Source organism: Cetorhinus maximus, chromosome 15 (assembly GCF_964194155.1).
Source record: "Cetorhinus maximus chromosome 15, sCetMax3.hap1.1, whole genome shotgun sequence".
Classification (NCBI taxonomy): domain Eukaryota; kingdom Metazoa; phylum Chordata; class Chondrichthyes; order Lamniformes; family Cetorhinidae; genus Cetorhinus; species Cetorhinus maximus.
Genome location: NC_135893.1, coordinates 13,841,486 through 13,869,327, shown reverse-complemented (window position 1 = coordinate 13,869,327; position 27,842 = coordinate 13,841,486). Strand labels below are relative to the sequence as shown.

General features: G+C 46.8%; 1 protein-coding gene across 2 annotated transcripts in view; it reads left to right on the top strand.

Annotated features, from left to right (window-relative positions):
• The window catches only part of LOC144690414 (uncharacterized), a 537,164-nt gene that overhangs the window by 371,319 nt on the left and 138,003 nt on the right, over window positions 1-27,842 (top strand). For both annotated transcript variants that reach the window (XM_078557903.1, XM_078557904.1), the window contains one exon: window positions 23,094-23,219. In XM_078557903.1, the coding sequence (XP_078414029.1) occupies window positions 23,094-23,219 (126 nt within the window). The remainder of the gene's footprint in view (window positions 1-23,093; window positions 23,220-27,842) is intronic.

Sequence of the window (27,842 nt, the reverse complement as noted above, 5' to 3'; positions counted from 1 at the left end):
GTTCCTAACCAGGCAGATTTTGCATTTAGGTCTCGAATATGGAGCCTGCAGCCCAGGCTTGTCCTGGAGATTCATATGTGGTGTGCTAGCTGAAGGTTCATTGGATTAAAGCCTCCCGGGTGTCCCTGCCTCCCTGCAGTATGCCCGGGTCAGCATCGACCCCCTCAGCATTTCCCTGTGCGTGCTCATCCTCGGACTCACTGCAGGACTCATCATGTGCACCCACAGCCAATGCGTCTACAACCTCATCGTCCAAAGCGTCGCCCCTTTCCAGTGCAAGATTGTGGAGAGCGCAGCATGCAACCACTATCGGTGACACACGATCTGGGGGGTACTGGATTGCACCCCTTGAGCGGTCCAAGTATCGGAAGCGCATCTTGAGAAGACCGATGGTTCTCTCCACCACAGCCCTTGTGGAGCCCTGGCTCCTATTGTACCGCTGCTCAGCTTCTATTCTTAGATGGCGGAGAGGCGTCATGAGCCATCTTCTGAGGGGATAGCCCTTGTCACCCAGCAGCCATCCATCCAGCCGGGCTGGAGCACTGAAGAGCCCCAGCACCTGGGAGTGTCTGAGGATGTAGGCGTCGTGAGAACTACCTGGGTACCTTGCACAGACTTGCAGAATCAGCATCCTGTGATCACATGTTCATGGAGTGGAAGCCCTTCTCCTGTTGACGAAGGCACCGGGCTCACCTACTGGCGCCTTGATGGCCGCGTGTACAGTCGATTGTACCCTGGACGCGGGGGAAGCCAGCAATGGCCGGGAGGGCCTCTGGCTCGCTGTTTCTGGCTTGCCGGGTCCCAACAGAAGTGGATGAAGGTCAATGCACGCCTGTACAGAGCGTCTGTAACCTGCTTGACACAAGCATGGACAGCTGATTGGGAGACACCGCAAAGATCACCCACCGAGCCCTGGAAGGAGCCAGAGGCATAGACGTTGAGGGCAGCTGTGACCTTTAGAGCCACTGGCATGGGGTGTTCACCTACACAGTTCGTGGAGATCTCAGGCCCAATCATCTGACAGATATAGTTGACTGCCTCCCTTGGGAGATGGAGCCTCTTTCGGAAATACACCTCAGACATATTGAGGTAGCTGCTTCGCCGCCCGTATTACCCTGGCAGTAGGATAGTGGCGTCTTCAGCGGCCCCTTCCGCATAGACTACCTCTTGGCCCTGCGCCCCTTGTGCCTGTGCCTGGCCTCCCAAAGGTGGCTCCCCTGGAGGCTGAATGTGCACTCTGGCCTCCTCTCCCTTCTAGCCCTCCCTTCCTCCTCAGAGGAGGTGCCTCCAGTGGAGAGTTCAGCTCCCATTCCCAGGCTAAGGGAAGGCTTCCTGAAACATGTAGGCCCAAGAAATATTCCTCACTGCAGAGTGCTGACCTGAAGATTGTGAGTCCTGACCAAGCAGCTGGTGTGCGTTTTGAAGTATTGCAGATCTCACAGGCAAGTATCAGTAACTTTGAAACATCGATATTTGACAGAGCGCACTCGTGACCCCACTGAACCCTCATCCTGCCCGGGTTGAGGTTTATATAAATGTGTCCTACCTGCCAGTCCTAGGGCCTCAATTATTTACTATGTATATTAATGACTTGGAGGATGGAGCAGAATGTAATGTATCCAAATTTGCTGATGATACAAATATAGTTGGGAGGGCATGTTGTGATGAGGACATTAGGAATCTGTAAGGGGAAATAGACAGGTTGAGTGAGTGGGCAAAAACTTGGCAGATGGAGTTTAATGTAAGAAAGTGTGAGGTCATGCATTTTGGTAGGAAGAATCAAAAGGCAGACTATTATTTAAATGGAGAGAGACTCCAAAAAGTGTAGCACAGAAGGATCTGTGTGTGCTTGTGCATGAAACACAAAAAGTTAGCATGCAGGTGCAGCAAGTAGTTAAGAAGGCAAATGGAATTTTGGCCTGTATTATTAGGGGGTTGGAGTTTAAAAATAGGGAAGTCTTGTTACAACTGTACAGGGTGTTGATGAGGCCGCACCTCGAGTGCTGTGTACAGTTTTGGTCTCTGTGTTTAAGGAAGGATATAATGGCATTGGAGGCAGTTCAAAGAGATTCAGTAGGCTAATTCCTGGGATGAAGAAGTTGACTTATCAAGAACAGCTAAACAGGTTAGGCCTTTATTCATTAGAGTTTAGAAGAATGAGGGGTGACCTTATTGAAATGTACAAGATTCTGAGGGAGCTTGACAGGGTAGATGTTGAAAAGATGTTTCCACTATTGAGGAATCTAGAACTAGGGGACATAGTTACAGAATAAGGGGGCACTCATTTAAAACTGAGATGCAAAGGAATTTCGTCTCTCAGAGGTTAGTGAATGTCTGGAATTCTCTACCCCAGAAAGTTGTGGAGGCTAGATCATTGAAAGTATTTAAAGAGGAGGTAGATAGATTTTTGAAATATCAGGGAGTTGAGGACTATGAGGAGCTGGCACAAAAGAGGAGTTCAGACCTGGGGCAGCTCAGCCATGAACTTATTGAATGGCGGGGCAGGTTTGAGGGGCTGAATGGCCTACTCCTGCTCCTATTTCTTATGTTCTTATGTTCCAACATTCAGTCTGATCATGGCTGATCTGTATCCCAACTCCATCCACCCACCGTGGTTCCACATCTTTTACATCCATAGCCAATAAAAATCTATCATTTTCAGATTTAAAATTATTAATTGCCCTAGAATCTTTAACATGCTTTTTGAGGGAGAGAGTCCCACACTCCTACCACCCTTTACATGAAGAAGTGTTCCCTAAAATCTTCCTGAATGGCCTGGTTCTGATTTTATGGTTATGGCCACTTGACTCCTCCACCAGTTGAAGAAGTTTCTTTCTATCTGCTCTATTAATTTCTTTCGAAATCCTAAAACCCTAAAACAAACCGCCCCTAACCTTCAACATTGCAGGGAATATAAATCTACTTGATGGAATCTCTCCTTATAATCTATGTCTTGAAGCCCTGGTAACCTTTTGAATCTGTGCTGTCTTCCTTCCACGGCTAGTATAGCCTTCCTAAGATGTGGGGCCAGAACTAAAGACAGAACTCCATCATATGAGAGTAATAATAATGATGCAGCTGAAATGTTGGCCATGTTTGTTGCATTCTGATCTGTATCTCATTTTCTTCAGTTGAAATATTATGGCCTTCATTGTGTTCGGGACATCAAACCAGATTGTTCTCAAATTAAATTTCATATTCCTATTAAATACACGCATTGGATGCAAGATGTTAAACATAGGCTTTGCAACATTCACTGGTTGAGAAGTTGGGTAAGAACAGGTTCTCTGCAGATGCTGATTTTGAGCTGACTGATCTGAGTTACTCTATCTCGGGGATCTCCAATTCGCTTTTGCCAGCTCATACCCCTCCTTTACTGCAGAGGATACTGATCATACATCCCAGGAACCACTCTTGGTCCACCTCTCCTCCACTTCCTGCCCTCTGAAAATTTGTATTTTGGTCAGTTGGGTGGTTATACAGACAAGACCTTCCCCCCATGTGTAAGGGTGGAATTATCTCAGATTTGCACCGAGTGCGGTGGCGGGTGGAAAAGAGAACATTTTACCTGCCGTCTGCAATGGCGGCTCCTCACGCTGTTTTGTCCCAATCCCGCCTCATTAATCATGCATTCCTGGGAAACATTCCATTTCGCTGGCAGGCAGCCTCCAATTCACCCACCACGCTGTCACCTCGCTTGCTTCCTCACATCGGGCACCGTATTTAAAGTGTAGCCGCACACACACTTCTCAGTGCTTCCAGCCCAGGACTGCTGCACAGAAGACTTGGCCCTGAAAGGCAAGTAGACTGCAGCCCCCTGATTCAGTAACGCGTCCCTGGAATGCCTTTGGATGCAGTGGAGGCCCGCCGTAATGTCCTCTATCCCCGCTCTGGCCTCAGGAGGGGCAGCAACATCACTAATTCAGCTTGGGAGGCAATGGCAGCGGTGGTCAGCGCCAACACCCTGCAAAAGAGGACAGCCACCCAGTGCCGAAAAAGGATGAATGATCTCCTCTGTTCCACCAGGGTAAGTCGCCCTTCTCATCACTCGCAACTCACACACTCACAACCCCATCACACATCCACAGGGATCTCACTCACTGCCAGTTCAAGGGACATCACCATTTACTCTCTCACACACATCTTCATCGTCTTCATTCCATCCGTGGCACCACTCACCACCCACACATGCCAGGCATGCTTATCATCTGGCCTGGCAGGCATCCTGCTTACACTGTCTCCATCTGTATTCATGTAGGACAAGCTGGCACATAACAAAAGAGAGAGGTCACAGCCTGGTGGAAGAATGCCCGAGATCAAGGTCGTACCTGTCTTTGAAAATAGAGTCATCCAGCTGGCTGTCGAAGATCTGGAACATTCCTGTGCTGATGGTGAGGTTGGTGATGCTCAACCAAGTGAAGATCCAGCAGTGCAACATCCAGCAGGTAGCCATGCTTTTAGTGATGTGTTCTGTTTCATAGGCCACTATCATGCACTAATTATCCCCCTTTGCTTTTGCAGGCACATCTGAGAAACAGCCAAAGGATCCAGGTCCTCGACTCAAACTCCAAAGACACCTCAGAAGAGGAATCTGCTGATGCCATCATTGAAGACTCATTACAGCGCTCACCCACACCCTCCACCAGTGCAGAGACACACACCTTGGTGGTACCTAGCTCAAGAGTAACCTTGGGGTCACAATCTGGTGAGCACATCGCACTGTTTGAACTACAGCAGGTGGCAGCAGGGACTTCCCAGGTTTCCGGCACTCAGAGTACTGTTCGAGACCAGAAATCTGCTGTGTCTGAGTCAGATGATGAGTCTCTGGACTCAGTCACACCTCAGTTGCTGGAGCTGCAAAGGCAAGCTCAGGAACATCAGGAAGGGATGTCCACTGCACTCCTCAGATTGCAAGGTACGATGGAGAAGTCCACCTGCCTTCAGCCTGAATGATAGCGCCAGCATGCCAACGCATCAAGGTCAACACTGGTAGGATGGTGGCTGCCATGGAGACCTTGGTTCAGGACATTGGACCTGCACAATTGTGTGGCTGAACTCCACCGCTGACGCCATAGTTCGCTTCCAATAGTATCAACATGAGCGGGCTGCCGGGCAGTTCGATCTCACTCCAGCTTCCCCTTCTTCTCAAGAAGTCAGCCACGGGCCCTCGGGCACCCATAGGCAGGAGGATCAGCATGAGGCCATCCACCCAGGGGTTACTCCGGGAATGTCCGACCCATCCAATTCCTCTCTTCCTGTGACCCCAGCAAATCCAGCTCCACAGGTTGAGGAGAGTGCCGCTGCCACATAGCAAGACCCTGAAAGCAGGCCAGGGCCCTCCAGGTATCGGCCCTCCAGAGGACGCCTGTCAACGTCATCACAGACAGGGCTTGGCAGTCAGCAGGCTGCCTTCACCCCCCCCTGCTGTGGATGTCGGGGGAGCAACAAAACGTAGCACAGGGTTAGGAAGGTTAAGAAGATATAGTTGCACAGCCTGGGCATGGGTGTTAATCACTTGTACATAATGTTCACTTTGTTAATAAACTCCCAAGAATGTCTCCTTGCCTATGGCTCCTTGTTCTGATGACAGTGTTCATGTCACTCAGATGTGAAACTTTGGTCCTTGCACAAGATAAAGGCAGGTGTCTCAGTGCAGGGTCTCTTCCCTGTGCTCTGTGCAACCTTCCCAGTACACTGATGGTGTGCCTTCACTGTCCACTGGTCACATCAGTCATGCCTGCACCTCGATGGGGTTTATCATTGCTGCCAGGATGTCCTGGGCTGGCGGCACAGAGTCCCTCATTCTCTCTGTGTGTTCCCAGCACCTTTGAGGTGTGGCTGGCCCTCCCCCCATCTCATCAGCTTCTGTGTCCAGTGACAGTCTGGTCCTGAAGGGTGCAGCTCACGAAGGATGTCTTGGATCATGAGAAGTTAAAGTTTCCCCACTGCATCTCCATGTTATGACCCTGTTCACAGGGCACAAGCGAGATGCCATCAACCAGACAGGAGTTAGATATTCACATAAGCTATGTGAGGATCGATGGAGTGTCCCCACTCCATGTCACCATCATCCTCCACGAAACTAGCAGTTATGAGGACCTCCCAAGCATGCCTGTCTGGTCTAGCCAATGCAATGGCTTCATCACCATCATCCTCGCCTTTAAGAACCTTCTCACCCTCATCCCCGTTGACGCTGTCCTCAACAGAGGAGATGCCCAGCTCCTCCATCTCCTCCTCAGCCAGCTGCTCTTCTCATTGCAGTGCCAGGTTGTGAAGGGCGTAGCAGGCGACGACGATGCATTACATCCTCTGTGGACTGTATTGCAGGGCTCCATCAGACTGGTCCAGGTACCGGAACATCATTTTCAACATTCCAATAGTTTGCTCCACAAGGTGCAAATTGCAGCATGAGCATCATTGTACCTTCTCTCTGCTGCACTCTGAGGAGGCCATACAGGTGTCATCAGTCACGTCCTCTGCGAGTAGCCCTCGTCCCTAAGGAGCCAACCCTGCAGCCTCTGGACCCTGGAAGACGTCAGGGATCTGAGACCTACTGAGAATGGACACTCCCTGGGAACCATGTGCAGACTTGCAGGATGCATTTGTGGTGGTTGCACACCAGCTGAACATTCAACGAGTGGAAGCCCTTGTTGTTGACATAGTTGACCCCTTGTTGCCACTGAGATCTGAGTGCCATGTGACTGCAGTCGATGGTACCCTGCACCTATGGGAAACCTGAGATCTGGGCAAATCCCAACGCTCTTACATCCTGGCTTTCCTGATCCTGGGCGAAATGCACAAAGTTGTGTGTCTTTGTAAAGATGGCTTCTGTGACCTCGTTGATGCATTTGTGCATGGAGGCTTGTGATATCCCACAGATGTCACCTGTGGAGTCCTGAAAGGAGCCACTGATGTAAAAATTGAGCGCCATGGTCACTTTCAAAGTCACTGGCAATGGTTGCCCTCCATGATCCCATGGCACTAAATCCTGCAGCAGCTGGCAGATGTGACCGACAAGTTCCCTGGACATGCGCAATCTTTGACGACCCTGGTTCTCGATCATTTGCGGGAATGAGAAGTACCATCTATAGACCCTGGGTCTAGCTAGGCGCTGACCACCAGTGGCTCGTTGTGGCTCTTCAGCGGCGTGCGTGGGAGTCCCAGCCGGCCCTTCTTCCTGAGGGTGCTGCTCCTCCCTCTGCCCAGCCAGGTGCCTCCATCGCTCTCTTCTCCTTCGTCTCCGCTCTCTGTAAGCCAAGAGGCTAGGTCACCAGGCTCCAGGCTCCTGATGTACTCCACCTGAAAGAGACAGATGTGTGGGTTAGCTTGGATGTATTAAGAACTCTGTTGGTTAAGCCTGAAGGTTCAATAACGCATCCCAGAGAGGCTGGCCTCCAGTCGGATGGCCAGAGTTTAGAGTGCTGCATGGCTGCCCGAAACCCCACCCGCCTCTGCCCCACTCCACCTGATCAATTGGCGGCAGCTTTGCCGACTGGACTGCATGCTGTGCTCTCAGCTCAGGTGCAGGTATTCTCCTAACCTGCATTGCAAGGCTGCACTGTTAGCTTGAACCATGGGGGAGATTGGTCCAGACCTGAATGATGACATTGCAAGGGGCTGTGAGCACCTCCACCAGTGACTGCTCCATGGCCAGCTTTCGCACGGAGATTGTACAACATACCCAGCTGTCCAATTGTTCTGCAGTTCACTAAAACGCTCATAAGTTTGCAGTCTTTGCCCGAGGGGTGAAAAGCTCTGGAGCATTTGGTGGCTTCTGCATTGCCTGAGTGGGCAGATAAACTAGACTCCTGAACTGTCTCAGCTGCAGAGGAATGGTCACTTTATACAAGGTGTCCCTAAAGCGTGGCCGTTTCCCTCCCCACATCCACCCCCCCCAACCCTGCACATGCTTGTGCACTACCATCAACCGCAGTGCAGCCCTTGCCACTCCATCCCCCAAAATGCCTCAACCACAGTGCAGCTCTTAAACGACCCCCCAAACTTGCCTCTACTGATGTGCAGCCCTTGCCCCGGCACCATACTGTCAGCCAGCCGGGAAAATGCGAATTGCCTGTGCCCTTGCCTGAATGCACGGCGCCTCAGCCTTGAAGTCCAACAGGCAACCCTCGTGAGTGCTGCGCAACATTACTGTGCACTCACCTCTGAGTTCCCCTCAAAGTGCAGCCCACCAGGTGCACGCCTTATAAATGCTGTTGTGAAACATGTCCCATGCTTGTGGGGTTGATTCCAGCGAGCTTGGCTTATAATGATATGCAGATGTATTACAATGAAGTTCCCAATGTGTGGCGGCGGGACACGCGGCCCGCCATTAATGGCTGGAGCGGATGATTCCAAATCGTGAAACCATATTTTGACCTTCCCGCCACATTGTCTGCTCATGCCCGCCATGACACCCGACACCAGCGGGCATGGAAAATTCTGCCCTAAGAGTCTTCAATCTACGAGGAAGTCTATGCTTGAAGACTTGATGTGTAGACTTGTTTCTGGACCACTATGTTGACTGAATGACAATACATCCTCTTTCCTCTCCTTTCCTTACTCTCCAGTGAAAAATGACCTCAATGATCTCAGTTGAGAGGCTAGGTTATCCCAACTTCCATTTGATGAGTGTAAGGACCCTATAAGTACAGGATTGTTAAATAGATTTAATGGTCTCATGATTATATTTGCACTTCCTGTGGGGAGAGGCCAAAAAATTGTCCACTGGGCAGGAAACATGAGGCACAAACCTATTATTAATTACATCTCGGAGAGTCTTCCCCAGCGACTTACGTTTCTATCATGTACCAAGAATGTGCTTTACAGAGATATGAGGTGCACTGAGCAGGGGACAGGGAAGTTTGAGGGCGGGAGAACTGAAAATACGGCGAACCTTGGCGGGATTTTAATTGGCTTTTGAAAGAAGGGAATGAGATAGTGAAAGAAAGTAGTTTTGGGAGAGGGGCCCCAAAAGAGTGAAAGATCCTCTCTTGAACAAGAAGGGAAAAAATTACCAGGCTATGGGGAAAGAGCAGGGGATTAATTGGAAAGCCACTACCACAGACACAATGGACTGAATGGTCTTCTGTACTGTATCATTTTATGATTTTAAGGTATTGGTTGAGATTGAGAAAATGTGCTTTGAAGCAGAAACAAGAATGTGAAGGTGGTTTGTAAGGATGAATCACAGAATGATACCCATGGCCTTACCAGATTATGTAACACAGTTAAACATGTATTTTGGGAAAGATTGAAAAAAGACTCATCTGTCTGATTCTGAAAAAAATTAACATGAATTCCTTGGTTGTGGATGAGGTGTAGGCCATTTTTACACTTAACAAAGGGCACTGGATACATTTAGTTTGCTCTGTTAGTACTTGCAGGAAGACTTCCCACGGAATTTCTGTCAGCCTTATTTAGGTCCTCCTACACACTGACTTGGATTCAGTCTCAGTCAATGTATACAGATTCAAAGGGAGCCAAGTCTAACTTCAGGGTGTGATCTTTGGCAGTGAACCTGTGTGGTAGAATCTTACAACACAGAAGGACGCTATTCAACCCATCATGCTTATATTATCTTCTTGAAGGAGCGTTCAATTAGTCCCACGCCACTCTGGTCTTTGCCAATAGAATCACAGAATTGTAACAGCACAGAAGAAGGCCGATTGGTCTGTCATGTCTGCACCGGCTCTCTGAATGAACAATTCACCAAGTGTCTTTCCTCTGTCTTTTCCCCATAACCCTGCACATTCTTCATTTTCAGATAGTCTAATTCTCTTTTGAATGCTTCAACTGAACCTGCCTCCATCGCACTCTCAGGCAGTACATTCCGGACCTTAACCACTCACTGCATGAAAATATTTTTCCTCATTGCTTTTGCTTCTTTTGCCCATTATTTTAAATATGTGTCCTCTCCTTCTAGTGTGAGAACCGTTTCTCCTTATCTACTTTGTCCAGACCCTTCATGATTGTGAATACCTTTATCAAATCTCCTCTCTGTCTTCTCCAAGGTAAACAATCCCAGCTTTTCCAATCTATCTTCAAAACTGAAGTTCCTCATCCCTGAAACCACTCTTGTGAATCTTTTCTGCACTCTTTCCAATGCCTTCACATCTTTCCTAAAGTGCAGTGCCCAGAGCTGGTGCCCAGAACCTGTCCTGCCACCTTCAGTGACTTATGCATATATACACCCAAGTTGTGTTGTAGTTTTTTTTCCCCTTTTCAAGTAGAAATCTAATTCCCTTTAAGTACCTGAGTAAAAACTCCAAAATGTTCACAACGCGTTCTCAGTCTTGGCCACAGAACAGAGAATAACTGTTTCTCACTTGGAGAAAGGGCAGGTCTAATGGACATTGGCAGAGAACTAATTACCAGTTGAATTGCCCCCTCTGCCCCCAGCACTTTCCACAAGGAGATGGGAAATGAATGGTGCGAGGTAACTTGCAGAAAGAAAGTAGGGAGAAATATATAGAATAAGTGACTGCTTCCCCACAACAGGGGTAGAAATTACTGTCACCAATGTCTGAACTTGCTAGTAATGAATTCTCTTTGTGCTTTTAGCAGAGGTGTTAACACATTTAAAATGAGTGGATTAAAATAGCAGAGCGAGGGGGGTGGGGTTTGAATTTAAGAAATAAATGTTTGTACAGTAACGTCACCAAAAGTAACCTCCACCCTAAATTGTTGATAGCAAATTGTAGCCCCAGACAGATATTCTAGGGGGGTTATGGTAAACCTTCTTGATGTTGTATTTCCAGTGGAGAGACTCAGAGAGCACAGATGAGAGAGATTAGATTGCGTTGTGGTCCTAACTCTGATTTGGGCTTCATTGAATTACAATTCCCCACCTGGTGCCTAAAATCGGAGAGTTTACTATGATCTTTCTGCAGCTGCTTGGAGACACACATAAACTGTCCAGGGTTGTGACAAAACTGTAAAGCCCAGGGTGGTCATTGATTTTTAATTCCTGTGCCCCAGCAAGAATCAGTGCCTTTAGGAGAGGAGAGAAAACTGGGAACAGATTGAAAAGAAAAATGATTCCCATCTGTCTTTATTCAATGGGAGGCAGTTTCGTTTGTAACTGACACGGATTTCTAACACAAATGGCAGATGCTTGGCAAGATTTGAAACAGATCTGGTTAACATCCAATCAAAACTGCGGCAGCTGAGCTGGTCAATAATTGCTTAATGAATTACAGTTTCTGTCTTGAATCCCATCCACACTTCTGGGTTTTGCCTCCACTTATTCCCATTGCAGCATTGCAGTGCTGAGATAGTAATGCTTCTGAGTTGCTGTGTTCTACTGGAATCATCTGCAGTAAATGATCACAAAGAGTAATCCTAGGACAGGATCATTGTACAGCACATGATGCTAGTTCCTGCCTTATAATTCTGTTATTGTGGGTTTATCTCGGGGTTCATTGGCTTCTTACCCCAGAAGGAAAAAACAGTGCAGACCAGTACTCTCATTTCCCAGTTTTTAATGGTGTTCCATTTCAAGGTATGCAAGACAGTTCAGACTAGTATTCTTATTTCCTAGTTTTTACTGTTTTTCATTCTGGGACTCTAGAAGGGATCCTGTTGGAGGCCATAGTCTTTTGTTCAAAAACACTAATTTACATACTAACTATTTACAAAGGTTAAATAAGACAAAGACATAGCTGGAACAACTCCCTGAGAGACTTCATACTCATCTCCTCTCAGTGAGTAATGTCACTGTGACACAACTCCTTATGCACATGCTCAATAGCTATCATTAGAGTTAACCTTTTACTCTCCATCTCCCCCTGAGTCTTTATCTCCATACTATTGCAAGCACATTCTCCTAAACCTCAGTCTCTTGCACCAGTGGTGTCAATCCCCAGCTGTGTTCTCGGCTCTCTTTGAGAACGTTTAGGATATCGACTCTCCAAAATCTTCTCCTTGGGAGGCACCGAATTCGTCAGACAGAGATTTCTGCTTCTGGACTACAGTAAAAAGGTGATGAACAGAGATTTTCCTTTTCTTCTCCTTTATCTTTCCCTTCTTCTTGGTATTTTGTGGAAAGGTTGGGCTGCTGGCTGCTCTTGCTTGAAAGAATGAAGCTTGTCCAGCTCCTGTGAAGATTTGTACAACTGCAAACTTCAACTGCAACAGCGAATAAAGTATTATATAATGCCTCATCCATGAACAAATCAGATAGACGAAGAGAAGGACAAAGAATATTCCAAAGAAAAAATAATGATTGTCCTGCTAATACTGTAGGAGTTTCTTTTTCTGTAGGCGATGGTTCAGCTTGCCCACTCTCTTCGGTGTGAGTTTACTTCTCAGCAGGCCTGAACATCTCTGGAACTTTATCAGAATGTATTTCAAGTGAAGCAGCATTTCACTTGCACTTCCCTCAACTTAGTCTACTGCATTCGTTGCTCCCAATGGGGTTTCCTCTACATTGGAGAGACCAAACGCAGACTGGGTGACCGCTTTACAGAACACCTTCAGTCTGTCCGCAAGCATTACCCAGAACTCCCTGTCGCTTGCCATTTCAACACTCCACCCTGCTCTCTTGCCCACATGTCCGTCCTTGGCTTGCTGCATTGTTCCAGTGGAGCTCAACGCAAACTGGAGGAACAGCACCTCATCTTCCGACTAGGCACTTTACAGCCTTCCAGACTGAATATTGAGTTCAACAATTTTAGATCATGAACTCTCTCCTCCATCCCCACCCCTTTTCCGATTTTCCCCCTCCTTTTTGTTTTATCCAATAATTTATATAGATTTTTCTTTTCCCACCTATTTCCATTATTTTTAAATGTATTTCCATCCATTGTTTTATCTCTACCTTTTAGCCTTTTTCGATCCCTTCCCTTCACCCCACCCCACCCCAACTAGGGTTATCTGTACCTTGCTCGTCCTGCTTTCTACCCTTAATTAGCACATTCCTTTAGATAATATCACCACCTTCAACACCTCTTTGTCCTTCTGTCTATGACATCTTTTGGTTATCTCCACCTATCACTGGCCCTCTATCCAGCTCTTCTTGTCCCAACCCCCCCCTTTAAACCAGCTTATATTTCACCCCTTTTCTATTTTTCCTTAGTTCTGTTGAAGAGTCATTTGGACTCGAAACGTTAACTGTGTTCCTCTCCGCAGATGCTGCCAGACCCGCTGAGTTTTCCAGGTATTTTTGTTTGTGTTGGGAAGGTGTTGGTTACAGAATAATGTCTCTTAAAGAAGTTTTCGTAGTCTTCAGTAGGTTAACAGCAAGTTTTTATTAACTACTGCAACTATATACATGTATACAGCAAAGGGTACAGGCAAGGAGCTAACACCATGTCTGGGTCTTTACATGTCTCTGTTCAACACCACACTGACCCTATGTCTGGGTCAATGTGCCTTCTGACATGACTGTGTGGGTGGCACTATACTTAGTACCACATTAATCCTGTATGTGCCAGACTCTTATACCACAGTATGCTGTCTTCAAAAAGTAAAGCAAGGTTCAGGATCTCCCCCTGCAACAAGTCATTGATATCAGTGGCATCTTGGTTATCATCCTCTTCCATTCTTTCCTGAAAGAGGAAATTAAGGTCTAAAATGTCATCTTGCGGCTGGTTACCTCCATCCTTGTTGCACCTGTCTCCAACTGCATTTAGTCTCAAAAAGAAATAATAAATCTACAATGTCCTGTGGTTGTAGGGATGGAGTTTTGTCTATGCAGGTTGATTCGTGGCGTTCTGAGTCAAACTGAGTTTCATGAATGGAGGTTCTTTTAACAGATTTTCCTTTCTGCCCTGAAAGAGCAGACCACTTTAAAATGGCCTAACTTGCCACACCCATGGCACTGTACAATTCAGATGGGACATTTTTCCCACGTGTGGACCTTCCTCCCACCACAGTGGGGACATTGGAAAATGGCGGTTCACGCCTTTTCAGGGTGTTTTCCTGGTTGCTATACTTTTGATTTTACAACCCACAATTTGAATGACCTCATTGGGCTGTTCTTGGGAAATTTCCCTTGCATCTCTGACAAAAGCCTTATTCTGCCTCCGCTCTTCGGGCTGACTAGCCAGTTGTACTACAGCTTTGCTTAAATTTAAATCTTCCCAAGATTGAGAGAAGTCAGAGAGATTCTCATCCAAAACACCAAAACATTTTATCTCTGATCATGTCATCTTTTAGTGTTACCTTCTCACAATTTTCAGCTAGGTTGTACAATTCGTTGATGATGACTCAATCTCTTCACCCTGTTTTTGACAGCATTGATTAAATTTTGCCCTCTCTATGTTTATGAAGTCTGAAGTATGAGTCAAAGGTTCCAATAATGCCCTCGTAGGAGGCTGTCTCTTTGTTCACCTCATCTGGCCAACATGTCGTCTACTATGCCCCCAGCAGCGTATATCAAAGTGCTAACTTGACCTTTGTTCTCTTTACTTGCAAGACCAGGGCCTGGATTTTTCCTATGGCGGGAGCGGGCGTGGAGCCGATCGCCGCCTGCGAATTGCTGCGCACTGCCATTTTACATGGCTGCATCAGGGAGATTGAATGGATATGAAAATAATTAAAGAATCGATTTAAAAATTTATTCAAACATGTCCCCTCATTTGACTGTGTCACATGAGTTGGGACATGTTTGTAAAGGTGGGAAAATGTATTTATTTATTTTATAAAAGCTTCAGGAAACCTCATCCCGCCCGTGGATGAGGTTTCCTGAAAAACGTGAAGGCCGCTTGGGCTTTTCGCCTGCCTGTCCACCTTAAGGTTGGACAGGCAGCGTTCTTAAGTACTTTAATTAATTTCTTAATGACCTTAATAGGCCCTTAACATTTCGGCGGCGTGTAGCCGACTCCGGTGCATGCCCTCCGAATGAAATATCGCGATGGCGCACGATGACATTGAGACGCACGCATTGGCGTGTCGGGCCCGCCTCCGCATGCCGATTGGAAGATTCTGCCCCTGAGGCGTTGTGGTACCAGGTAAAATGTCTATGCCAATTTTGCCATTGCTCAGCCTGGCTGGGGCCCTCTGTATTTTGAACCCTGGTTCAAGGTTGTCTTTTCCCGTGCTGCTTTTCTTTTCAGTCACTGGGCTGCCCTTGTTATTTGGTCGTCTCAATTGTGGTTGCTGGGTTGGCCTCAAAGTCCTTCAGCCGCTGAACTGTACTGTTGCTGGATTTCACTTGAGGCTTTTCCTGCTATTTTCTACTGTTCCTCTGCGGGTGTAGTCACTGCTGCCACCATTTGTTATTGTGGGTTTTTCTCAGGATTCGTTGGTTTCTTATTCTCAAAGAGCTCTTGCTGGAAGCAATGGTCTTTTATTCAAAAATATTTATTTACATGCTAACTATTTACAAAAGTTAAATAAAACCAAAACATAGCTGGAGCTACTCTCTGAAATGCATCACACTTATCTCCTCTCAGTGAATGACATCACTGTGTCACAGCTCCTTAAACACATGCTCAGTAGCTATCATTAGAGTTAACCCTTTACACTATAACAATGGCCTTGATTTGTCCTCAACTCCATCCTGTGTTTGTTGTAAGACAGTTAATATTCTTACTCCTTGTCCCTGGGATACTGCAATTTCTCTGCATTCAAATGTCAGATAAAAGGGGCCAGGCACTTGTTTCACTGAGGCTGTACCCCTTTGATGATGCCCTTGGGTTTCTGAGATCTTATATCAGGGTGGGCACTGTGTGGTGCTCAATATCATTGGTTAGAAAGAAGAAATAATTTACATTTATACATATAGCACCTTTTATGACCTCAGGACTTCCCAAAAGCACTTTATAGCCAGTCAAGTACTTTTGAAGTGAAATTACTGCTGTAATCCAGGAAATGCAGCAGCCAATTGCGCACAGTATGGTCCCACAAACAGCAATGAAATAAGCGACCTGATCATCTGTTTTTTAGCGATGCTAGTTGAGGATTAATTTTGCCTGGGACACCTGGGAGAATTCCCCTCGTCTTCTTCAAAATAGTGTTGTGCTATTTTAAATGTCCACCTGAGAGGGCAGGCGGGGCCTCGAAGGTTGTTGGTTCAGGCCAAACTTGAGCGTATAATCTAGGTTAACACATCAGTGCAGTGCTGAGCCAGCTGCTGCCTCTGAAATGAGCAGTGAGACAGACATAACAGTGAGGCTCCGTCTGACTATTGAGGGAGATGGAAACAATCACATGGCATTATCCATAGAGGAATAGGGAGTTCTCCCTGGTGTCCTGGCCAAACAACAGCAGCAAAAATCTGGGATGGCTGCTTTGTACAATAACAGAACAGGCAGGATTTTTACCTTGTCAGGCTGGTCGCGAAGCCGACTGTTGCCCACAATCAGGCCCCGACATCGATTTCACGCTGGTGGGCCAATTAACGGCCAAGTAACGGGGTGGGGGGCGGGAGGAGGGCAAGCGCGGAAATTTGTGCATGTGCGCAGGTGTGCGCCAAGAAAGCTCCCTGAGGCACAAAGCTGCATCAGGGAGCTGAAGATTTTAAACCTCAAAAATAAAAAAAGTTGCCACTGTTAAAAACATGTCCCCTCATATAACTCTGTCACCTGAGGGACATGTTATGAATGAAATTTAGAAATTTTAATTTCATTTTTAATTGCTGGTGGAAACCTTATCCCACCCGTGGATGAGGTTTCCTAAAAAAGCCAAAGGCCGCTTGGCCTTTACACCTGTCCGGCAACCGTAAGGATGGACGGGCAGTGAAAATTTTCATTCAATTGTTACTTTCATGGCCTTAATAGGCCGGTTAACTGTCGGCAGGAGTGCTGCCGACTCCCGCGCGTGCCTGCCGACCGAAATATCGCGCGAGTGCGCGTTGATGTCAGAACGCTCGCCCGACGTCATCACCCATCATTTTACGCTCAAGCGGGTCGGGCACGCGCCCGACTGCTCTGCGAAAAATCCTGCCTAACGTAAAACAGGTGTCAGCTGAATTGGCGGCCAGTTTAATTTCTCTCCTAATTTTTATTTCCACTGAAGTTGGGAAAGATGCAAAACGGGCTGCCGATTCACTGTCAGTTTTATACTTTTGTGCAAAGGTCAACCCCCTGTATGTGAAATACTTTGAGATGTCTCATTTCAATGCCATCCTGCACAAATGCAATCACTGATCTAATCTTAGTCATTGCAGTACTGTATAGTTTTGAAATCACTTGGAGATGTGAAGAATGCTAAGAGGCTGACAGGCACCATGAGGCGAGGGGGCTCTTTTATCAAATGAGATTCCACTTGAGACTGTGTTTATTTTCTTCGGGTATTTTGTTTCTAGGGAAGGAGAAAGCATGTTTTCTGTAGAAAGTATTTGTGGAAATCCCCATGCCTTTTTGTGGAACAGAAGCTGAACAATGAGATGAATGCTGAATCTGTGGTTACACAACTAATTTAGACATCCAGCATTTCGAGACTATGAGCTAGTGGAGGGAGAGCAATTTTCCATGCCCCGTGGAAAATCCCAAATTACACAGGGATGTGATATTGGAAACTTAGAAATGAAAGGTGGCTATTATTAGTTTGAGACAAAGGCCAGGGGAGTTCAGGAATGAATTACTTACATTCATTTAGCACTTTTCACAATATGAGGATGCCCCCAAGCACTTTACAGCCAATGAAGTACTTTTGTAATGTAGTTGCTGCTTATGTAGGAAAGGCAGCAGCCAGTTTGCATACAACATGCTGCCACAAACAAAAATTTGATAATGACTAGATAACCTGTTTATATTAATGCTGGTTGAGAGATAGATATTGCTCTTATTCAAACTTGGTTTGATGTCTCATCTGAAAGATGGCACCTCTGACAGTGCAGTACTCCCTCAATACTGCATTGCAGTGTTGAGGATGAATTTTATGCTCAAGTCCCTGGGGCTTGTGTGATGTACAATTTAAGCATGACGATTATATAATAGGAGTTCTTTATTCCACCGGCACCAAATCTTCATAAGCATCAATAGAAAAGCTTAGGTTAGAGGAACAAACAATTTACAATTGATATTCACAGCCGCTGCTCCAGATCCACCAGGAGACCATTGAAAGTTTGACTCCTGATCTTCAATCAGCAGAGTTCAGTTGTTGGAGATTCTATTGCTAATTTCCCATGATCCCGTGACCCAGATTACCTAGTCTCCCAGAGACAAAAGGAATCTTCCTCTTGGGGCTTCTCAGACTCAGGGGTGCTGCCCATTCAGTCCAATTAGGTCTCCATAGCTGTATGCCTGCTCTAATTCCCTTTTCCATGTCTCTAGCCACCGTCAGAAGTTTCGAGCTGCTCTGTTCTTGGCCTTGGCTCTTACCATGCTGCAACTCACAAGTCCTGGATTTCTGCTCCTTGCTGCTCTCTCCCTTACCTCATGGCATCTAGCTCTGCCCAACCCTCACCCTAGCCTGCCAAAGAAACTGCTCCCTGCAGAGAGGAACCCACAGGGGCTGATCAGTTCCCCTGCTCAGTGCTCTCTTCCACCATCGCCACTCCTGCCAGATGCCCCACTACATTTGTACCCACAAGCTTCTGACACAGAGGTGAGAATGCTACATTCTGAGCTACGACTTACCACTAAGTGATACCACCAAATCTGGCAAGCAAAAAGCAACATATAGATTGCTAAAACTCTGCCCACCTATATCCAAATAGTAAAAGTTTCTACAAGTATTTGAATAGGAAAAAAGTAACCAAAGCTAGTGTTGGTCCTCTAGAGAGTGCATCTGGGTAATTGATAATGGAAAACAAAGAAATGGCGGAGGCGTTGAACAGGTATTTTGTGTCTGTCTTTATGGTAGAGGACTTAGAAAACTTCCCAAAGGTTCTTGAAAATCAAGAGGTGATAAGGAGGGATGAACTCAATACAATCATTGTCACCGGGAAAGGATGCTAGGAAAACTATTAGACCTAAAGGCTGACGAGTCGCCAGGATTGGATGGCCTTCATCCTAGGGTCTTAAAAGAAATGGCGGCACAAATAGCAGGTGCATTGGTTATAATCTTCCAAAATTCCTTAGATTCTGGAATGGTTCCAGCAGATTGAAAAATAGCTAATGCAACATCTTTATTCAAGAAAGGAGGGAGGCAGAATCCTGGAAACTACAGGCCAGTTACCCTAACATCTGTCAAAGGAAAAGTGCTAGAATCCATTATTAAGAAGGTTATAGTAGGATACTTAGATAATCATGATTTGATCAGGCAGAGCCAACATGGCTTTGTGAAAGGGAAATCACCTTTAATCTGTTAGAGTTTTTTGATGCAGTAACATTCAAGGTGGATAAAGGAGAACCAGTAGGTGTGGTGTACTTGGATCTCCAAAAGGCATTTGATAAGGTACCACATCAAAGGTTACTACAGAAGATAAGGGCACATGGTGCAGAGGGTAACATATTAGCATGGATAAATGATTGGTTAGCTAAGAGGAAGCAGAGAGTAGGGATAAATGAGTCTTTTTCGGATTGGCAAGCTGTAACTAGAGGAGTGCCACAGGGATCAGTGCTGGATCCTCAGCTATTTACAATCCATATCAATGACTTGGATGAAGGTAGTGAAAGTATGGTAGCTAAATTTACTGATGACACTAAGATAGATAGAAAAATAAGTTATCAAGAGGAGGTAGAGAGTCTGCAAAGGGATATAGACAGATTAAGTGCAAAAATTTGGCAGATGGAGTATAAGGTGGGTAAATGTGAACTTGTTCACTTTGGCAGGAAGAATAGAAAAGCGGTATACTATTTAAATGGAGAAAGATTGCTGAACTGCTCACGGATGCCTAGTTTGGGTTCTGCCAGGGCCACTCAGCTCCTGATCTCATTACAGCCTTGGTTCAGAAATGGACAAAAGAGCTGAACTCCCAAGGTGAGGTGAGAGTTACTGCCCTTGACATCAAGGCTGTATTTGACCGAGTGTGGCATCAAGGAGCCCTAGCAAAATTGGAGTCAATGGGAATCAGGGGGAAAACTCTCCGCTGGTTGGAGTCATACCTAGCACAAAGGAAGATGGTTGTGGTTGTTGGAGGTCAGTCATCTCAGCTCCAGGACATCACTGCAGGAGTTCCTCAGGGTAGTGTCCTCAGCCCAACCATCTTCAGCTGCTTCACCAACGATCTTCCTTCCATCATAAGGTCAGAAGTGGGGATGTTCGCTGATGATTGCATAATGTTCAGCACCATTCGCGACTCCTCAGATACTGAAGCAGTCCAAATGCATCAAGTCCTGGACAATATCCAGGCTTGGGCTGACAAGTGGCAAGTAACATTCGCACCACACAAGTGTCAGGTAATGTCCATTTCCAACAAGAGAGAATCCAACCATCACTTCTTGATGTTCAATGGCATTACCATCACTGAATCCCCCACTATCAACATCCTGGGGGTTACCATTGACCAGAAACTGAACAGGACTAGCCATATAAACACTGTGCCTACAAGAGTAGGTCAGAGGCTAGGAATCATGCGATGAGTAACTCACCTCCTGACTCCCCAAAGCCTGTCCACCATCTACAAGGCACAGGTCAGGAGTGTGATGGAATACTCCCCAATTGCCTGGATGCATACAGCTCCTACAACACTTAAGAAGATGGATACCATCCAGGATAAAGCAGTCTGCTTGATTGGCACTGCATTAACAAACATTCATTCCCTCCACCACCGACACACAGTAGCAGCAGTATGTACCATCTACAAGATGCACTGCAGGAATTCATCAAGGCTCCTTAGACAGCACCTTCCAAACCCACAACCACTACCACCTATAAGGACAAGGGCAGCAGATAAATGGGAACACCACCACCTGGAAGTTCCCCTCCAAGTCACTCACCGTCCTGACTTTGAAATATATTGCCGATCCTTCACTGTCGCTGGGTCAAAATCCTGGAACTCCCTTCCTAGCAGCACTGTGGGTGTACCTAATGCATGGACTGCAGCGGTTCAAGAAGGCAGCTCACCACCACTTTCTCAAGGGCAACTAGGGATGGGCAATAAATGCTGGCCTAGCCAGTGAAGCCCACATCACGTGGATGAATTTTTAAAAAACCCGGAGGTACAGAAGGATCTGGGTGCCCTGGTACATGAATCACAAAGTTAGTATGCAGGTACAGCAAGTGATTAGGAAGGCAAATGGAATCTTGGCATTTATTGCAAGAGGAATAGAATATAAAAGTAGGGAAGTTTTACTACAGCTGCAGGTCCTTGACGAGGCCACAAGTGGAGCACTGTGTTCAGTATTGGTCTCCTTATTTAAAAAAAGATATGGGACTGAATTTTACACCAGCGGAATTTTATATTCCCGCCAAAGTCAATGGAGTTTAGAATGATTCATCACATTTACGGCCCAGTCCCCACTGCAGTGGGGCCATAAAATTCCAGCCATAATTGCTTTAGAAGCAGTATAGAGAAGATTCACCAGATTCATTCCTGGGATGAAGAGGTTGTTTTATGAAGAAAGGTTGAACAGGTTAGGCCTAAACCCATTGAAGTTTAGAAGGATGAGAGGTGATCTTATTGAAACATATAAGATCCTGAGGGGACTTGATAGGATGGATACCCAGAGGATGTTCCTCTTGTGGGGAGACTAAAATTAGGGGACATAGTTTAAAAATAAGAGGTCTCTCTTTTAAGACAGCGAGAGGAGAAACTTTTTTCTCCCAAAGGGTCATTGGTGTGTGGAATTCTATTCCCCAGAAACTAGTGGAGGCTGGGTCTCTGAATTTATTTAAGGCAGAGTTAGACAGATCGTTGTTAGGCTGGGGAATCAAGGGTTATGGGGGGGCAGACAGGAAAGTGGAGCTGGGACCACAACCAGATCAGCCAGGATCTTATTGAATGGTGGAGCAGGCTTGAAGGCCCAACTGGCCTATTCCTGCTCCTATGTTCCAAATGCCATTTAGACATAATTTTACATAAAAATTACAGCACAGTAACTAGCCCTTTGACCCAATTGATCTGTGCAGATGTTTACACACCACAGGATCACCCACCCTACTTCATGTAACACTATCAGGTTCACTAATGTCGTTCAGGGAAGAAAATCTGCTGTTCTTATTCGATTTGGCCTATATCCAGACCCACGACCGTGTAGGGTGGTATTTAGTGGGGGTCTCACCCACTGACTGGAGAGCTCTCCAAAGCCCTTCTCAATAACATCTGGAGACTTGTGCCAAAATTGGTAGAGCTGTCCCACAGACTTGTCAAATAACATCTTGACATAATCATACTCACCGAATCATACCTTACAGTCAATGTCCCAGACTCCACCATCACCATCGCTGGGTATATCCTGTCCTACTGGCAGGACAGACCCACCAGAGGTGGTGGCACAGTGGTTTACAGATGGGACGGAGTGGCTATGGGAGTTCTTAACATTGACTCCAGATCCCATGAAGTCTCATGGCATCAGATCAAACAAGGGCAAGGAAACCTCCTGCTGATTACCACCCACTGCCCTCCCTCAACTGATGTTGTTATCCTCCATATTGAACACCATTTGGAAGAAGCACACAGGGTGGCAAGGGCACAGGATGACTTCAATGACTATCACCAAGCGTGGATTGGTAGCATCATTACTGACTGAGTAGGCTGAGTCTTGAAGGGCATAACTGCCAGATTAGGCCTGTGGCAGATAGTGAGAGAACCAACTAGAGGGAAAAACCAACTTGACCTCATTCTCACCAATCTACTTGTCGCAAATGGATCTGCCCATAACAGTATTGGTAAGGGTGACCACCGCACATCCCTGTAGAGATGAAATCCCGTCCTCACACTGGGGATAGTGTCCATCACATTGTATGACACTATCGCTGCACTAAATGGGATAGATTCAGAACAGATCTAGAAGATTAAAACTGGGCATCCTTGAGGTGCTGTGGGCCATCAGCTGCAGCAAAATTGTATTCAACCACCTGCTTTCTGATAGGAATCAAGAAATGAAGACAGACAAGTAGACAATGGGAAGAGAAGACCCAAAGGAAGAAAAGGAGAAACAAGAAAGTGGCAGACAAAAAAAGATAGAGCAACACTTAGATAGCGGAGCTGGGTAACTAGGGATCATAGCTGCCGATGTATCGTGTACAACATTAATGTTCCATTGGTGTTCCACGTATTTCTTCAGATAAGTGTATCTGACTGTACCCTTTTCATTTCCTAGGTATCAACTCATGCTCAATTGGTAATGGAGGCTGTGAGCATGATTGTGTTCAACTGTCGATAGCTCACTACCAGTGTAGGTGTCGAAACAACTACCAGCTGAAGGATGATGGAAAGCATTGTGAATGTGAGTACCAGGGCTATGGATAGGAAGGGTGTGGTGAGAGGGAGATGACCATCTGCAATATCCCTCTGTACATGGGCTTGTACCAGAACCTCATGTGATGTGAGGAGGTCTCAATAAGATTGGCACCTACTCCTTGGCCAAGCAGACAGCCATCAGTCTATGATTGGGCAGTCCAGAAATTCCTAAAATGTAAACCAAACACCAGATGTCTGGTTTTCCTTTAATTGCTTCTATTTTGTCATGTGGTGGTATTATTAAGTTACCTATCAGTAGCATAGTTACTGAGGTTTTTAATGAATTTTCATCAGTAGCCAAGCAAACATCAAATTTCAGCCACTGATCCCATCCCATTTTCCTGCTGCTCTCTTGCCCCCTCTGCAGGTTGTTCTTAATCCCAACCTAAAAAGAGGCAGAAAAATGAAAGGAGAATTCAAATTAGAGTCTTGACAAAAAGTAACAGTGCCATTAATCCATTTAAAACATTGTTTGAATGAAGTAGTTGCCAATATGCCAACACTAAATTCTGTTCTTATAGGGCTGGATTTAATGGTGGCGATGGGGTCCTTGGCCGCAGGCTGGAGAGCAGGCAGGAGCCCCGCATTGCTTCTTTTTGAGAAGGCCATCCGAATTAAGTGCCACTCAAGCGCTTGACAGGTCAGTGGCAGGCAGTCCCCAGAATCAAGGACCCCAGGGTTGTTGAGTGGGGGAGGGGGGGGGGGGGGGGTGCGTTATGCAGGGAAGTCCTGCCCACCTAGAGCTGCAGGCCAATTAGAGACTGGCAGCTCTTATGTACTCAGTAATACCATGGATGACGGTGGCTGCTACCAGTACTACACCCAACCAAGGCCTCAGATCGAGGAGAGACCCGGGCACAGGTGAGTGATGATGGGAAGGGGGTTGTGTGATGGGGGTCACAGGGATGGGGGCTGCCAAAGGTGGGGGTGCGGGATAGGGGTTGCCAGAGGCCCCACTTCTTCTGACACAGAGCTGAGAATGCTACATACTGAGCTATGACTTATCACAAAGGTATATTGCCAAATCTGGCAGGCAAAAAGCAACCCATAGATTGCTAAGCAAAGGCAGGGGGCTGGCCCCCACTATCCTGATGCGAGGTCCCTGGATCAGGCACTGAATGCCTTTGAACGAGGGACCCCACCCCACCTCCGGGAGCCCACAATCAAACACATTGCCCCTTGTCCTCTGCTGGGTTAATACAAGTGGCGGTGGGATGAGGGTCTTAAGTGGACTTAATTGGCGTGGAGATGGGAAGGTGGCGGTGTCCCCACCCAACACCTTCCCGCCTCATTAAATGACCCACCGCCACCAAACTCGCCAAGGGGAAGGGCATTAAATTCTGCCCATAGTTTTAATAGAGGGTTTTCTGTGTCACTAGGGATGCTGAGAGAGTTACACCCCCATGGTGTTGTTTGCATTCACTCTGCAGTCAGCAACAGAGAGATTGCACTTGCAAATTCTGCAGCCAAGTAAGGTGTGAAAAAAGAAGGAAGAATTAGAAAGAGAAGGAGAATATACCGTGTGTCACTTTATCATCTGACTGGTAGAACATAGGAACAGGAGCAGGCCATTCAGCCCCTCAAACCTGTCCCACCATTCAATGAGATCATGGCTGATCTGTGTCTTAACTGCATAGAACCATAGAAAAGTTACGACACAGAGGCCATTCAGCCCACCGTGTCTGTACCAGCTGAAAAATCTAGCCACCCATTCTAATCTCACCTTCCAACAATCGGTTTGTAGCCTTGCAGTTTACAGAGCTTCAGGTGCAGATCCAGCTCCTCTAAAATGAGTTCAATTTGCGGTACTGGCGGCTGAGGGGTAACTGCAGTGAATTCCAGGCGCCTACCACTTTCTGGGTGAAAAGGTTTTTTCCTAATATCCCCTCTAATCCTTCTACCAATCACCTTAAATCTGTGCACCCTGGTAATTGACCTTTCTGCTGGGAGAAACAACTCTTTCCTTTATACTCTGTCTAGGCCCCTCATAATTTTATACGCCTCAATCAAGTTACCCCTCAGCCTCCTCTGTTCTAAGGAAAACAACCACAGCTTACCCAATCTTTCCTTATAGCTGCAATTTTTGAGCTCTGGCAACATTCTTGTAAATCTCGTCTGTACTCTCTCCAGAGCAATTATGTCCTTCCTGTAATGTGGTGACTAGAACTGGATACAAAACTCCAGCTGTGGCCTAACCAGCGTTTTACACAGTTTCAGCATTACATCCCTGCTTTTGTATTCTATATCTCACCCAATAAAAGAAAGCATTCCATATGCCATCTTTGGCACCTTATTTACCTGTCCTGCCAGGGACCTGTGGACATGCACTCCAAGGTCTCTCACTTCCTCTGTCCCTCCCAATGTCCTCCCATTTATTGTGTATTCTCTTGCCCTCCCAAAATGCATTACCTCACACTTCCCCGGAATTAATTCCATTTGCCACCTTTCCGCCCATTCAACCAAACCATTAATACAATTCTGGAGTCCACAGCTATCCTCTTTACTATCAACTACATGGCCGATTTATTTATCATCTGCAAATTTCCCAATCATGCCTCCCACATTTAAGTCCAAGTCATTAATATTTACCATAAACAGCAAGGTTCCCAACACAGCCCTGTGGAATGCCACTGGAAACCGCTTTCCATTTGCAAAGACACCGGTCGATCATTACCCTTTGTTTCCTGTCACTGAGCCAATTTTGGATCTAATTCACCACATTCCCCTGTATCCCTTGAGCTTTAACTTTTCTGACCAGTCCGCCATGTGGGACATTGTCAAATACCTTACTAAAATCCATGTAGATCACATCCACTGCCCAATCCTCATCAATCCTCCCTGTTATGTCCTCAAAAAATTCAATTAAGTTAGTAAGACATGACCTTCCCTTAACAAAACCATGCTGATTATCTCTGATTAATCTTTGCCTTTCTGAGTAACGGTTTATCCTGGCTTGCAAAATTGACTAATAATTTGCCCACCACTGAAATCAGACTAACCGGCCTAATATTATGTGTCTATCCCTCGCACCCTTTTTAAACAATGGTCCAATGATCGCAGACCTCCAATCCTCTGGTACCTCGCCTGTATCTAGTGAGGATTGGTAAATGATTCTCAGGGCATCGCTTTTTCCTCCCTGCCTCCCTTTAACAGCTAGGGATACAGTCCATCCGGCCCTGGTGATTTATCCACCTTCAATGACGTCAGTCCCTCCAGTACTTCCTCTCCCATTGGGCAGAATTTTTCCATTGACGCGCGAGACGTCAGGCGAGCATCCCAATGTCACTGCGCGCCATCGCGATATTTCGTTGGGCGGGTGTGCATTGATCTCCGATGCACACCCACCATTAATTAACAGGCCACTTAAGGCCCTTGAGGCGCCAATGGACGGTGATTTTTCAGCGCCCGTGCAATCTTCGGGTCGGCGCACGGGCGCAACAGGCAGGCGGGTAGGACACATTTATATAAATCTCATCCACGGGCGGGATAAGATGGCTCAGTGGGGTCGCAAGTGTGCTCTGTTAAATATCGATATTTCAAATTTACCCATACTTGCCTGTATGATCTGCAATACTTCAAAACACACACCAGCTGCTTGGTCAGGACTCACTACCTTCAGGTCAGCACTCTGCAGTGAGGAATCATTTTTGGGCCTTCATGTTTCAGGAAACCTTCCCTTAGCCTGGGAATGGGAGCTGAACTCTCCACTGGAGGCACCTCCTCTGAGGAGGAAGGGAGGGCTAGAAGGGGGAGGAGGTCAGAGTGCACATTCAGCCTCCAAAGGAGCCACCTTTGGGAGGTCAGGCACAACGGGTGCAGGGCCAAGAAGTAAACCAAGGGGGAAGGGGCCGCTGGATATGCCACTATCCTGCTGCCAGGCTAAACAGGCGACGAAGCAGCTACCTCAATGTGTCTGAGGTTCAGTGCCAAAGGAGGCTCCGTCTCTCAAGGGAGACAGTCAGCAATATCTGTCAGATGATTGGGCCTGAGATCTCCGTGAACTGTGTGGGTGGACACCCCATGCCAATGGTTTTAAAGGTCACAGCTGCCCTCAACTTCTATGCCTCTGGCTCCTTCCAGGGCTCGGTGGGTGATCTTTGCGGTGTCTCCCAATCAGCTGTCCACACTTGTGTCACGCAGGTTACAGACGCTCTGTACAGGCGTGCATTGACCTTCATCCACTTCCGTTGGGACCAGGCAAGCCAGACACAGCGAGCTAAAGGCTTTGCGGCCATTACTGGCTTCCCCCGCATCCAGGGCGCAATAGACTGCACACATGTGGCCATCAAGGTGCCAGCAGGTGAGCCCAATGCCTTTTTCAACAGGAAGGGCTTCCACTCCATGAACGTGCAGATAGTGTGTGATCACAGGATGCTGATTCTACAAGTCTGTGCAAGGTACCCAGGCAGCTCCCACGACGCCTACATCCTCAGACACTCCCAGTAACCGGAGCTCTTCAGTGCTCCAGCCCAGCTGGATGGATGGCTGCTGGGTGACAAGGGCTATCCCCTCAGAAGGTGGCTCATGATGCCTCTCCGCCACCCAAGAACAGAAGCTGAGCAGCGGTACAATAGGAGCAATGCCTCCTCAAGGGCTGTGGTGGAGAGAA